At 23.6% G+C, this 15,774-nt stretch overlaps 1 protein-coding gene across 11 annotated transcripts in view; it reads left to right on the forward strand.

The window, feature by feature from the left end:
• Window positions 1–15,774, forward strand: part of LOC122858649 (basement membrane-specific heparan sulfate proteoglycan core protein-like) — a 53,310-nt gene that overhangs the window by 10,178 nt on the left and 27,358 nt on the right. For 10 of the 11 annotated variants that reach the window (XM_044161654.1, XM_044161659.1, XM_044161656.1 and 7 more), the window contains exons 2-9: window positions 4,293–4,446; window positions 4,517–4,698; window positions 4,800–4,968; window positions 5,034–5,202; window positions 5,276–5,436; window positions 5,647–5,790; window positions 5,885–6,094; window positions 6,202–6,318. In XM_044161654.1, the coding sequence (XP_044017589.1) occupies window positions 4,293–4,446; window positions 4,517–4,698; window positions 4,800–4,968; window positions 5,034–5,202; window positions 5,276–5,436; window positions 5,647–5,790; window positions 5,885–6,094; window positions 6,202–6,318 (1,306 nt within the window). Of the gene's footprint in view, window positions 1–4,292; window positions 4,447–4,516; window positions 4,699–4,799; window positions 4,969–5,033; window positions 5,203–5,275; window positions 5,437–5,646; window positions 5,791–5,884; window positions 6,095–6,201; window positions 6,319–10,949; window positions 11,073–11,637; window positions 11,867–15,774 lie in introns of those variants that run through there. The other variant, XM_044161665.1, reaches the window with a different exon arrangement.

A 15,774-nucleotide genomic window follows, 5' to 3' on the forward strand; every position in this document is an offset into this window, starting at 1 on the left:
AATATAAATAATGCTTCTAATATAACCACACTTTGAATATTTGAATTGATTAAAAATAGATTTTAAAATACACCACTGCAAACTTTTAAATATATAAAAAAAATTCAACTAAATTGAATATTCAATAAATAATTTAAATTCAATAATTAAAATACTTTAATTATTCAAATTTTTTCATCTCAATGTACATTTTTTTCATCAAGTCTATCAGCAAGTGATAAAAATAATTATGTCATTCAAAATGATAAATAATTTAAAGAAAATATACATGTAGGTCGAGTTGAAAGCAGTTTATCATTTTTTATTTTTTTGATATAATATTTATTTTTTAACCAAAGACATTTGGCATCCAATACAGGATAATCCTTTGGCCAAAGTCCTCTGAGAAAAGATCACGTGTGTGTACAAGAATATCCTTAACAAAAAAAAATAAATGATATATACAAGTCCAAGTTGAAAAGCTACTTAATGGGGAGAACATTGTCAAATGTTTTTTTTTTTCTTTATTATTATCTTTATGAAAAAGTTGTCAGGTATTTTGTATGTGAGATCGTTTCTCTTCCATTGAAGCTCTTAAAATGCAAAGGTGTAGTTAAACGAGGTCTTCTTCTTTGGAAGATTTGGTGTACTCGTTAGTATTCTACACGTTTGTTTTTACCACCCTACTATCATCATTTTACTTTTTTTTAAAAACCAAGATTTTTTTTTTTTATTCTGTATAGTGCGCGGGGGGTGGTTGTCGATGTTCTCACCTAGCTTATCATCCCCCTTTTCAACATCTACACTTATGTTCACCATGCACTTCACATTAATATACTGCATGGCTTTTATTTAAGACACAAAGTACAATCATCAAGTTGCACGCTGTCTTTTACTTTTTTTTTTTTTTTTTTCTTTCATCTAGATTTTTTGGTTTTTTTATTCTTTCACTTCATGGGATGCTTACTTACTCTAACTCCACCTTGTTTTGTCTCTCCCACCGACCTTATCAAAAAAATGAAAAAATTGTTGGGGAGAATCTACCCGACCCTTTTTCATTTTCTCTGTAACAAAATGCAAGCTAAAGCCCACACGTTCGAACAAAAACTTAACGTATATTTTCGTTAACTTGACGTCACGATGAGTACGTTAAATTGGAGATTTTTCTTTTTTTTTTTTTTCTCTTGATATTGAGTATATCTACTCAATTAACTATTCGCTTTCTATATATACTTGACAATGACACTTGTAATTTTTTAAAATTTTTATAAATTAGATTTTTATACTTGTTGAAAAACCAATTAATATTTTTTCATTTTTATGATAAAATTTGCAAGATAAATTATAAATTTTTTGTGCAATTTAAAAGTTTGAAATTTGTTAATGAGATTATATTTATTTTTGGATCATTTTGTGATACTGAGTCATGATTTATTTTTTTTTTTTTTTATACAAAAATTACATGGAATTATCAATATGAATTTTGATTAGATTAGATTATTCGGCCTTGGACTTTTAAGTCCATTTGGCTGATAGTTTGAGTACATTAATCTCGATTAGAAGTTAGCTAATAAAATCGGTAGCTGTTCTCCAAAAAAAACAATCAAAAATATTTGTAAATTATTTTTCAATAGGAGAAGAAAAACGCATAAAAAATTAAAGCATTAAATAAATATTTGCAATAAATTTAGAGCTAAAAAAAATAGATAATGCAATTTAAATTTACTGCTGTTTTTTTTGAGAAAAAAAATAATTTGGTTTTTATTATGACCTTCACAAGTTGCCCAGCAACAAATAATCATGATCTACTGAATCAAAATGCCTTCGACATTTACCAAAATAAATAAAAAAAAAAAAAATTATAATCTATCGCTTTTATATACCGAAGATGGTCCTGCAAACAAAGTAGGTACAACATACATATGTAATTCTTCAAAGAAAAACCAGTTTGGTGGAGCCTCGAAAGCGAAAAATAAACAAAAAAAAAATTCTAAAAATGCAAAAATCTGTTGTTCGTACATAGCTCAACAATAAAATCAATTACCATCAAAATTTTGTTGATAAAATAATTATTAAACACAGCAACAATACAAATAATCACAAAAATAATTTCTATTCATTTTAAAATAAAACTAAAAAGCCTTGTTTCCGCATCGGCAAAAAAATAACCAATCGCTAATTTCCATTGAAAACATTAAAAATAAATTTTAATAACAATAATGAAGAGAAAAAAAAAACGTGTTAATGAACAAGCGATAAGTTGTAATATGAGAAGCTGAAAATATGTGGTAAATTTTCAAGTGTTATCTCATGTGTGTGTGTCGACAGAACAAACACAAGTGTCCCACTTTGAACAAACTACGATGATCAAGATGACGAAGAAAATGATGGTGATGATGAAGAAGAAGATGCTGATTGTCATTTAGATGCATAATTTGTAAGCGAGACTTCTTCAAAAAAAAATATCAGTGGTTCAGTGATCATGTAATTAATGACTTGATTGCAAGAAGATGATAGTGTCAGTTGAAAAAAAAAATTGAATAAATATAAATAAAAAGGCTCGACATTTTATGTCAATATAATTTGATGAATGGCAACCTTCTCGTTGATTTTATATATATTTTTATTATGTGTTGTGTGTTTAACTAAGGCCAAACACGTATTTCCCATCATGATGAAAATATGTGGGCATAGATAGGGTTAAGAATTTTTTACCATATGAAATGAAAAGAGAAAAAAATATATGTGTTTTAGAATTTCGGACTGCGATTGTGTATATATATTTTGTCGAAGTATAAGCACGTAGTTGGCCACACCAAAGAAAAAGGGATCATAGAGTGGACTTAGCGTTCAAATCCCCCGGTAAAACTTCAACAGAATAACAAACTTTTCGTTTTCTTGTACATATAATATTACATGTTACTAAAATCTCAAAGATCTGTTTTTGTCTTGATTTTTTTTTTTACTTTTTTAAATTAAAAGTCATTGGAATCAAAAGTTATGATGACATGAACAACTTATCTTTGTGTGTCTTTAAAATCTTTAAAAATTTATTTAAAATTATTTTTTTTTTTTTCTACAAATAAACATGTTTTTTTCTGTTTAATTTTGATGATATTATTTTGCATATTTGAAAAATGTATTAAACAAGGTTAAAATAATAGAGTATATAAATAAAAATATTGTTTTTTTTTTGCAAATGATGGAAGCTACAACGACGACCTTGTATATTTTTTTAATATTTAAAAATCACTTACATAAGATGAGCAAATGATTCGGCTGTGTATAGTGACATCGACTGCGCATTTTTATTTTTAGAATTCAAAGATTTATTTATATACACCTATGTACTACATTGAATTTATTTTTTTTTTTTTAAATGAAAGTCGATTCGTTTTTTTTTTTTTATTATTACTGTACTAATTGGCACTTAAATTTACAGATTGTAAATATTAAATTATTAAATATTTAAAAATGCATAAATTAGCGATAGAAATTTTTTTTTTTATTTTTATTATTTCCTTGGGAATAATTATTAATAGACATAAGCTTGATTGATATATTTTTTTTCAAAATTATTAATATCTCTGTAATAAATATCAAGATTGTCAAAAAGTAATCTGATTATTTTTAGAACAACAAATCTATTCTAATTTCTACTCGACGATGAATTTTTAAAAAATATATATTTAGTCTTAGATTTTTTTTAGACATTATATTTTATTTCTTGATATACTTTTACATCCGGCAATTGACAAAAAAAAAAAAAACAAAAACGTCAATGATATATGACGCTGCAATAACAGCAAAATTAAAGATTCAAATGTGAAAAAAAAGCAGCTAATTTATAGCTTTTAAAATATTTTAACTTTTTGGTATTGAGTTCTTACTTCTTTTTGATATTTTACTTTACGAATAATACTGCAGACAGTTCAAGAATTTATTTTTCAAGAGGAATAAAAAAAAAAAAAAAGTAAGAATTGACTAGTGTGTATATCCAAGGCGCATAAAATGGCCCTCCAATCCTGAATTTATATCGTGTATTTAGGTGAGAATTGGTTCTTTATGAGTTGCACGTGATAATACTTGACAATATTACTATAACAAGACGTGCAAAATACCAAACGTTTGTTTATATTTTTCGACTGAAAAATAAAATAAAAATATATACATAAAAATCTCAAAATTGACATGACAAAAGTATTTTATTTATAAATATTATTTATGTATTTTAAAAAACAAAAAAATCAAAACCTCATAAATTTTTATCTTGATCTTAATTTATTTATTCAATTTATTTTTTATTTTTGCAGAACGATGATTTGGTATTTGACATAGAGACAAAATCACCTGTTGAAATAAAATTAATTGACAAACATGAAGAAGGATTATTCCACCGAATAAAAAGAGACATTGGAGGCTGGTTTTCTTGGTTTCCAAAACCATCAACGACAACAGTCCCACCAAGTATGAAAAAAATAAAAATAAATGGCAAATTAATTTGATGAATTAACTAAAAATTATATTTTTCCAACAGCTGAAACAACAACAACGACAACAACAACAACAACAACATCAACAACATCAACAAGTACAACAACTCCATTACCAGAAGCTCAGCTTCTTCAAAGCTCCACGAGTTCATTAAATCGTAGACCAACAAGAAACAGCGACGAGGTAATTGATGAGCAAAATAGCGTTGGTGGAAATGAAGATGAGGTAATGATTAATAAAAATTTTAATATCAATTATATTAACATACAATTATAGCTTACAATAAGAATTATAAATTAATATTGATATTATTATTATTTCATTAGGATAATGCTATTGGTGAAGTGGGAGAAAAAGGTAGTAATCAAGAACCAATTGATCAGGAGGATGAGGATAATGAGGGTTGGCCTGGATCTGGTGATACTGATGATGGAAGTGGTACAACTGGACCAGATATTTTTAATCCACCAATAAAACCTTCTGGAGGACAATCAAGTAAGTAACATTAATTAATTAATTTTAAAAATTATATTTTATAATTTTTCTATTTTATCTTGCAGAATTCTACAGAGTTACATTGACTATTTCTGAGCCATATTTGGAGACATATGCTGATATTCATAGCCCACAGTATACTGAATTTACTAAAAAATTAAATAAATCAATTGTTAAATTATTATTTGAGCGTATTCCTAATTATGATCATTTATCAAATGTCGTCAAGATATCGTAAGTATTTTTCATCATTTTATATACTAGAAATATTAAACGATAATTAATTAAATTATTTTTTTTAATACAGACCAACAAATGACCCATTTAAGCTACAAGTTACACTTGATATTGGCTCAACATTTACTGATGAAAATGAAATTCGTGATGTTTTAAAAAATCAATTGTCGTTACATTCACTTGGTGATGTTGAGGTTTCTCCAGAAGGTTTTACCTTCAGAATATCTCAAGGTAATATTTTCATTATGATTAAACAATTGATGAATGATAAATTGTTGTTGTTTAGATTTCTATTGTAATTTATTATTGAATATGTCATTTGTAAAATTATGTTGCAATAGAAAATATTATTTATTTATTTATTTAAGATTAGCATTTTATTTATCATAAAAAATTATTAAATATTTATGATTTATTATTATTTTTATATTTATTATTTAGAAAAATGTGATGAACATTTAGAATTACGTTGTCGTGATGGTACTTGTGTGCCATTAATTTCACGATGTGATGGTAAAACACAATGTCCAGATAAATCTGATGAGTTGGATTGTTCAACGACAATTCAACCAACTGAAGAAACAAGTAAGATTAGCATGAATTATTAACTGCTTGTTATTATTTTTATAATTTATCATTTATATATTGTTTATTATTTTTTATTTGATAATATTAAAAGCCACTGAACGAGTTAAAACTGAAAAATCATTTAATGAAATTCCTGGATTGGTACCAGATAATTTTCCAACACCTGTATCATCAACAAATGATTGTAGGGGTGATGATGCTATACCTTGCAGTGATGGTAGTCGTATTATTTGTTCAGTTCAACAATGTGATGGTGTATATGATTGTCGTAATGGAGAAGACGAAAAAAATTGTAGTAATAGTATGATTTTTCGATTTTATTTTATCATTCTAACGAAACTTTTGGTTCTTGTTTCTTTTTTGTTTGTTTCATTGTATTAATGTTGTTTTTTTTTTATTGTTTTACAGGCTGTGGTTATGGTGAATTTGCTTGTGATGCATCAAGATGTATTTTGGACAAACAAAAATGTGATTTTATACAAGATTGCGAGGATGGAAGTGATGAAAGAGGCTGCAATTATCCAGGTGAGTTAATTTGAATTTTAATTACTTGAAAAATTATTTTATCGTGCACAAATATCCAAGGTTTCTTTTTGGGAAAACAGTTTTATCGACGCTTGAAAATGTCGGCAAGTGCGAGAATATTTTCCTCGTTAGATATTTTTCTATATATTGATTTCGAAATATTAATTTCGAAATATATTCATAGGTCAAGCTGATGATACACTTGTCCCATTAATTTTTTCACAATTATAATTAACAAAATAAATTTAAAAAATTGCTTTTAAAGCTTGGAACAATACTTTAACTAAATTGAAAAAAAATTAGTTGAATTTGTGATTAAAAAAAAGGCCATTTGTTAGTTAACAATTGAAAAATTACGAGATCATTTGGATTGTCGAGAATATTATTTTGTCATTAAAATAGGATGATGATATAAAAAAGAGGGCAGTAAAGTTGTCAGCAAGAGATATGATCGAATGAATATTCAACGTTTGAAGAGCTTTTTTACATTTTTTTTTTTTTTTTTTTTTTCTGGTAAACAAGGTGCACACTGTTGTGCATTTTTTTTTTATACTTGAAGAGGCCAATGGGGCTGCTCACAACCTAGAGATTTGTGAATAAAAGTTGGTAGTCAACTATGTGGAAAGAGAACACGCAAGAAGTTAAGAATATATATATTTTTTTTGTTCTATTTCACGAGTCGTCTTGACATCCGTTTTATTAAAACCATCTCTGAACATAAACATAATACGTAATCCATATATGAAAATGTAATATACACACCACAATAGCAGCATTACTTTTGAAAACTCGATTCAACTTTGTAGCTATTGTTTTGAGTCTGATGTGTTTATCAATAACCGAGTACACCTCAATGCTTAAATATATTAATCCATTTAAAGACATTCTAATAATTTCAATTTATTATTATTTTCTAGGACAATTTTTTTGATTTATTTTCAATCAGCTTTATTAAATTATTATTGAGCTTTATGCTGACGATTTAATTACTTTATTGATTTTTATAAAAAAGACAAAATTAAATAGAAAAAAAATAAATAACCACATAACAAAAAAGGGCAATTCAAAGTTATGAATTTTATAATTTAAATAATAATAACAGGGAGTCACTGCACGCTAGGTACCACCACGACAAATGTCAGACAATATCTCGTTGTAAATTAATTATCTTTACATTACAACCTGTAAAGTATTCTATTATCTAAAAATTTTTATTTCATAAATTTAGCTTTTATTTTTAGATATTTTTTACATTAATTTTACATTTTTTAAAATTTTTCTTTTTACTTATTAATTTGCATATTGATTAGAGTATTTATAAATTTGAATTAATTATTAAATACTTTTTAAGTACATGTTATTAATCAAATTATTGAATTTTAATTTTAAATGACAGTTTTAATTTTATTATGAGAAAAAAATAAAATTATAACTCGGTAGATTGTCGAGTACTCGATGATATATATTTTATAAAATTTCTATGACTGTGTCTTTTTAATTAGAACATGGTATTAAAAGATAAATTATGTATAAATTTTTCAAGTAAAAATAGCAGATTTTACCACTTGAAATTTCCTGAAAAAATATATGAAAAATTAATTTTTAAAAATGAAAATACAATCGGTAGAAAAAAGCGTAAATTAAATAAAATTTATTTATTTTTTTGCTTTGAGTTTATTGATAAATAAATGCAATTTACAGTAATTTATTTAATATAAATATTTTTATTGTACTAATTCAAGGCTAAATGCCATTGATGAATATTTATATAAATATTGCAAGTTGAAATGTCGGGGGAGTACAATCTCAAAGGGATTTCTTTGTGGATTTTACTCTTGGTGCTATTTTAATTGAACACACGCCATATATACTTAACAACAAACCCGATAAGGAATTCACATTTTTTTTTATTTTATTTTTTATCATTCATTTTGCTTCTTTCATTTAGACAAATTCTATTTTATTTTTTTTCATTTCTTTGTTCGCGCTTTGTGGATTTTTTTAAAATTCATTTTCATCATCCCCAGGTAATAAATTGATGAATTATGTTGACAATTGACTGTTGTTTTAACTTGGAAAATCAAACTCAAAATTATTAGAAAATTTAACGAAATATTCTTGAAATAATACTAAACACTTTGGTTGAATAAAAAACCCAAAAAATATAATTTTTTAATGCTCAAAAAAATTTAACTAGGCATTATAAAATTGAATTTTATTTCCATAAATTTTTTTGATACTGATCAGAGTTTCAAGTTTGAAATTCAAAATTAAATCGATTTTTAATGACTCTTAATTTCTAAAATCTACATCAGCAAATTTACAATTTATTTTTTTTTAATTCTTAAAAGTTGATTAAACACAATAATCAATCAATCAACTGGATCTTTTTATTTATCAACATAAATAATCGAGTTTTTCAACACTTGAAAATTCATTCAACAAAAAGCATTTTAATATAAATATAAAAACAAGATAATAATTCGTCAACGAGAATATTTTGTTAAATTAAATTCTCCACCTTCTATCATAAATGCGATGATAAGCGACCAGTGAAACCAACACTTGGTCAGATTGGTAGGCGTTACTTTTGTGTTTGCTAGTTTTACAGTTATAATTTTCATACTCATCTTGGTTATAATGAAAAATAAAAAAAATAACAAAAGCAATAAAATAAAATATTAATCGTGCATATATCTTAATAAAACTTTTTACTATCTTTTTTTTTATACATTATTTATTTGTTTAATAATTTTTAACTTTAAACTATAAATTCACAAATATTATTAAATTTTTTATATACATTTTCAAACATATTTATTTTTGCAAGTATGTCATATAATTTTCAATATTTGAATTGTTAAATATTTCAAGATAAAATAGCTATTTGTGTCTCAAAAAAAAAGCCGACGTATTATTAGCAACGACCTCAATCAACCATCTTCAAAAATTAAATTAACTATTAATTTTTATTGCAGTCTCAATATTCTTAGTTTCGCTTCATATATTTATTTTTTTTTATTAGCCATAAAAAAAAATACATATCGATTATTTCTTAGAAATTTTTTTCGAATTTTTAATAACATATTTAAGTGTGTGGTTTTTCAAGAGATTTCGATTATGTCTGAGTTGAACAATTAATATTTATGTGACATCTTGTCACTCTTTCTACCACAGAAATAAAAAAAAAAAAAAATAGCAATAAATCTTTACTAAGCAATTTTTAAAAATAAACTAATTTTCAAATAATTAAATAAATAATTTCACAAAATTTATTTCTATCAATTATTTGCTTGTTTCTAATAATTTTTTTTCTATCAATTGTCTAAATTTTAATATACATGTTTTAGTATATAATTTTAGCGAGATAAAGTTGAGTCTTTGCTCAGACCAAGTGTCTATAAGAGAGTTGTTGAAAAAGTCCATTAGCATGAAAATGCGATACTGCAGATATGGGACTGAATAAACATGGTTCTTGTAAAACGTGGATATAATCCACCATATTTTTCACTCCATTATCTTGCAATTTTTTTTTTCTTCTTATTTTGTTGCTTCAAAGTACCAAGTGTCCTTCAATCCACTTTCTTTTTATCCATACAAAAATTATGTATTTTTTTTTTTTGTCTTTATTATTCATGCTGTTTTTCATCATTTGATTTTTGACTGGATTTTTAAGATACTTAACTTGTGTTTCACGTGCCACATCATAAATCAACTTTACCATTTATAATTGAGAATAAAAAATTTTTCTTTTTTCTTTTCTATTTTGTTTATCTGAATATATTTTTTTATTATTTTCTTCTCTTTAGTCATATTTTTAATCTTATTCATATTTTATCAACAAAAAAAAAAATGCTATTTTATTGTCAATGCGTGCGCAAACAAGTCGCAACGACAAAAAGGCTAATGAAAAAAAAAAATTTAAAAAACAATTCAATGTATAAAAACCGCGCGGCGCTAAAGTTGTACATGCGGTTCAGATAGTTAAATCTCCGCCAACTTATAAAACGCGGATAAACACACATGCCTTTTGCTATCGTTCCGCGACAAGTTTCAACTCAAAAAATAATAACAACAATATAAATAATATAAATAATCGTATCACATTTCCCATTTAACTTTTAACAAAAAAATCGACTGGAACCAAACGTAAAAATAAATTTAAAAAAAAAAAAATATATACGTCTAGCAAGTAAACTATTTTTACATATAATCACTTTTATCCCTCGACTCAGGCATTTTTTTTTGACAAATCATTTCTCTATGCGACATAAATTACGATACATATAGCTAGAAAAAATTTAAAAATAATTTTTTTTTAACTTTATAAATATTTTTGGATTTTTATTAAATTATATTCAGCTTGTTTTTTTTTTACAACAGTGTTAAATTATCGCTGAAAATTTTTTTCATCAAGTTTAGATTTTTTTTTTTTCTTCATGTGTGCAATTGAGGATGGTGGGTGGATGGGTGGGTGGGTTGGAAGATGATTGAGAGTAAACAAGGGATGCTGTCCAAAAAAATGTATTGAAAAAAAAAATAAAATAAATAAAAAAATATATAATAGATGCATTGAAAGTGGCTTAGTGCCTCCCACTCACTCTTACCTCGTTGTTGGGAGGTGGGGTATTAACTGAGGGCTTGTTCGTTCGGTAGGTCGATGTGTTTGCCACGCGACTTCTGCCAGTCCGTCAGATTGTTCTCATCGTGATACACATACATCCTAAATGTGCATGTGTTATTGTGCATTTGTGGTATTTTTTATTATTGATAAATTTTTTTTTTTTTTATATATATAAAATATTAACCCTTTGTTTTTTTTTATTTTTGTCTTTTTTTCAAGTTGAATTAATTTTTATTGTCATTGAGTTATTTCGAATTCAATTGAAAGTGAAATAATGTCTTATTGAATTTTTTTTACGAGTTTTTACGTGACAATTATTTAGCTTGATAGATTCTTTGTAATTTTTTTTTTTTTTTATTAAAAGAATTGAAAAGAAAATAAAAATTTAAAAATTAAATTTATCACGTGTTATTTAAACAATAAATATTATTTTAATTTGAAAAGAAATTTATTTAAATTATAAAACTATGTAAATTAAATTTTTATTTCACGTAAACAATTATCTTAATATTTTTAATCCTCATTAAAAACACCAAAGACGATGTTATAATTTTATTAAAACAAAGATACAGATGAATAATTTTAAATGAAAATTAACGTAACGTAATTAAACTAAATAGAGAAATTACAAAATAAATAAAACAAGAAATTGCTTTGAATTATTTTTTTTAAATTGTGATTAATTTATATTCAAGGAGAATTGTGGAATCAATTTGGATTATTTGGAGATAAATAATAACGTCAAATGGAACGTTAAAATATTAGAAATAATAAATAAACAATAATTAAAAATAAAAAAATTAGTGATGGCTTGTAAGAGTCTAAAATGTCTCTTTATAATTTTTATAATATTACCTTTTATCACTGGGGATTTACAAAATTCAAGAAGATATAAAGCTACGAAAAATTATCAGCATAATCGAGGTAAACAACATTGTCAAATTAATAATTATTATTATTTCAAAATTTACATTTGGCAATTTTTTTTTTAAATCGTTAAAAGCCCTGTAATGTTACATGAATCATAATAAAAAAAAATCTGTCAACAGACTGGATTTTTATTTGAATATAATAAAACTAAAAATTTATAAACAAAAAATTTTTTTTTGGCCAATGAACTCTCATATAAAAATATTTGTACAAGCTCAGTTAAATTTACCATTAGTCTCCCAAAAAATAACATGTTAAAAATATAAAAAAAAACATACTGATTGCAGCTCAGATTGCATATATGCACATGAAACTAAACATGCATTTAAAAAATGAATTTTTGTTTTTTCTTTAATTGCACATCATTGGATAGATGATAATAAGAGTGAATGTATATTATTTTTAATTTTTATGTTGTTATATTTATCATTTGATAAAAAAATTTTTTTAAAAAATCTACATTGAGATAGAGACATCCATCTGCATTTATGGATGCACATATGTGCAACAGGGTGAGCCATAAAAAGTCACGCAATAAAAAGTCAGAATATACTTGCAAATCTTTTTTTTTTTTAGCTAAAAAAAAACAAAACTGTGCTTGGTTAAATGTAAAATTTAAACTTGATTTTTAAAGAAAATAAAAAAAAATATTTAGTTTATTATGTGAAAAAATCATGTGAGCACGTCAACTTTTTTTTTATGCCGTTATTTTATCATAATATTTTGACTTTTATATTATACTTTACTTGAAGAAAAAAATATCCAAATAAATTTTTTTGCAAAAAAAAAATTAAAGAAATTAATTTCAAAATAAAAATATTAAAAAATTCATAAAATAAATTAATTAAATTAATGTTTATTATCAATAAAAAGAGAAACTAATAAATGATAATAAAAAATTTTTTATATTAAAATTATTATTAAATTCTTTGATGGAAAATCTTGAATTCTTGATGAAAAAAAAAAAAGGTAAAATCAGTGCGTCTTTGATATATAGACACCTCGATGTCGATTTCTCGAAATCCAATATAAATAAATTCAAAAATAAATAAATAATAATAACAACAATGTCATCCTATATTGGCAATGACTCATGAATATTGCAACGAGTGCAAACAAGTTTCGCATAATCAATTTTATCTGAATACGCACGTGCTTAACAGTACATATACTAATAATCAAAACAATTATTATTAAAATAATAACATATATTATATAAATATTTTAAAATAGAAAAATTTCCAAGTAAAATTTGTTATTTAAATATAAATATTAATAAATAAATTTATTATAAATTATTTACATTGAAAGTTGTGATATTTTAAGACACTTAAAAAAGCTTTTTGAACTTTAAATAGTTTTCTTAATGATGTAGCTGCTGTTTTCTAAAATTGATTATCGAAACTTTATGCAAAAACGAGCATTAAAATATTTTTTAAATCGAAAAATTCATTGAATTATTCACCTTAAATAATTCAAACTTGAAAAGCTAATAAAAGCTCACAAACAAATGTAAAATTATTTCCAAAAAAAAATCTTTAATAATAAATGAAAAAGAAAAATGATCTACGATGTATATTATTTTTTTTTTTTTATTAATAAATTCTTGTCTATTTTCCGGATGTAATATGTCACTTGCGACTTTAGCTTCCTACCAACTTTACGATTCAATCGTTTCTCTATAAATCTGTGATTCACACAATTGCTTTTTTTATTAACGATCAAACACATATTTTTTAAAAAATCCTTTTTATTTTGAAGGAAAAAAAATTTATAGAAACATAGTAATCTTCATAAACATGTAGAAAAAATATTGTCGAAAATCAGAGTAGTCTGCAAAGAAAAAAAAAAAAAAAAATAATAAAAGTTCAATATTGCGAGGAGAAAAAAAAAAAAGGCATATTTGTCGTCGTAGTGAAGTGAATTTATTAGATTCACTTGGTTTTCCGGGAGTAAACATACTTTTACGTTAAAGCACACATGCCCTTCAATAAAAATTGCCTCAAACTCTTTTGTTTAAAAATATATACAAGGTCTATTTTTTACATTCTTTATTTTGCATTAAAATTGTATTATTTTATAGAATTATTTATCAAAAAGTTATTTATCATTTAGACAGTTAAACTCAGTGACAAATGTTTGATTAAATATTATCAATATCTAATCAACTTTTATTATGAAAAAACTATGAAAAAAAATTGAATGATTTATTTATGTGAATCATCAAGTTAGCTGGAATGCAACCGGACTTGATTTTTATATATTTTTTTTTTTTTCATTAACTCAAGATCATAACTCATACTGGAAAATTAGATAATGAATAAATTATGTTGATGTAAAACAGAAAGTGTTATTGAATCTATTATTATTTATTTCTGTATTTATTTTTTAAATTATATTTATTTTGATATTCTGTTGACACTTTTTGATGTATGTTTTATTGTAAAACATAAACCTTGACATATTTTATCAATTGCAAAAATTTGTCACACCCAGATGAATACCAAACTTAATATATCATTAATGTATTTTTTTTTTTTTTCGTTTTAAATTGAACTATCATATCACGTCTTGATTCAATATATCTTGAAAAAAAATTCAGTGCGTTTTTATTTTAATTCAATTTGTAGTCAAATTTTTTCGCTTTTTATTTATTTAAATTTCATGGATTTATGAGGATATTTTTTATGGAAAAATTACATATTTCAAATGAAATTTTAAGATCAAAAGAAATTTTAATTTTGTAGATATTTATAAATAAAATAAAATATTTTTTTAATTAATTTTTAGTTTTAATGATTATCAATAAATAAAAAAAATGAAAAATCTTTTTTTTAAATTATAAAATTTAGCAATAAAAATTTTTTTTTAATTAAATTTTTGATTTGAAATAAATTGAATGTATGTAAATAAATATTTTTAATATTCTGAAATATTATTTATAAAATAAAAAATTAAATGAAAAAAATAAACTTAAAAAATAAAAATAAACAACAATTTTTACTATTACAAAATAACTTTTATAGTAATTTAAAAGTTTATAATAATAAAAAACTAAAAAATTAAATAAAAAATATTTCCAATGTATTTTATATTAAATAATTTAAATAATAATAAATAATTTTTAATATAGAAATGATATAATAATTTTGATATTCATTAAAACTAAAAATACACTGATTACTCATAAATTTTATATGCAATTTGAAAAAATAGAAATGAAGTCATATAATAATTATTGTTAAAATAAAAGATATACTTTATTAGTTGACACAAATATTTCCATGACGAATTCTAAAGCCTGTTGAATATATATTTTATACATTTTTTATTAATTTATTTGTAAAATTGAGTTTAAATTATCTATTCTTATTAAAGTTGGAATTTAAATATTATAAATAATATTTATTAACTCATAAATAACAATTCAAACAGAATATAAATTCAACTTCTCAGAATTTTATTCTGTATAAAAATTTTTATATAAAAAAAAAATAAATAAATTGTTTGCATCACTTGTTGTTGCTCATTCACAACTAATTGACAGGCAAAATGTTCTGCAAAATTTTACATTATTATTTTTTTTTAAAATAATTTAACCAAGACACTTGAAATAGTTATTACAGTTAGCAATTGACTTGATGTTAAACATCTTGTTAACAAAATACTTAGCTACCATACATAAATTTATTTTTTTATTCTTTTTTTTTATCACATTATTAAAATTGTTTTTATTGCTTTTTTTACTTGATTGTTTCGAGTGATAATAATTAATTATTTTAATCAAACTAAATTGAATAATTATCCATTTATGTTTTATGATTTATTTATCATTTTTTTTAAAATTTTTATTTTTGTGTTGTTGCATATATTGTTTGTGATAGGATATCGACAAGAGCAAC

The sequence above is a fragment of the Aphidius gifuensis genome, linkage group LG6, assembly GCF_014905175.1.
Source record: "Aphidius gifuensis isolate YNYX2018 linkage group LG6, ASM1490517v1, whole genome shotgun sequence".
NCBI classification, from domain to species: Eukaryota; Metazoa; Arthropoda; class Insecta; order Hymenoptera; family Braconidae; genus Aphidius; species Aphidius gifuensis.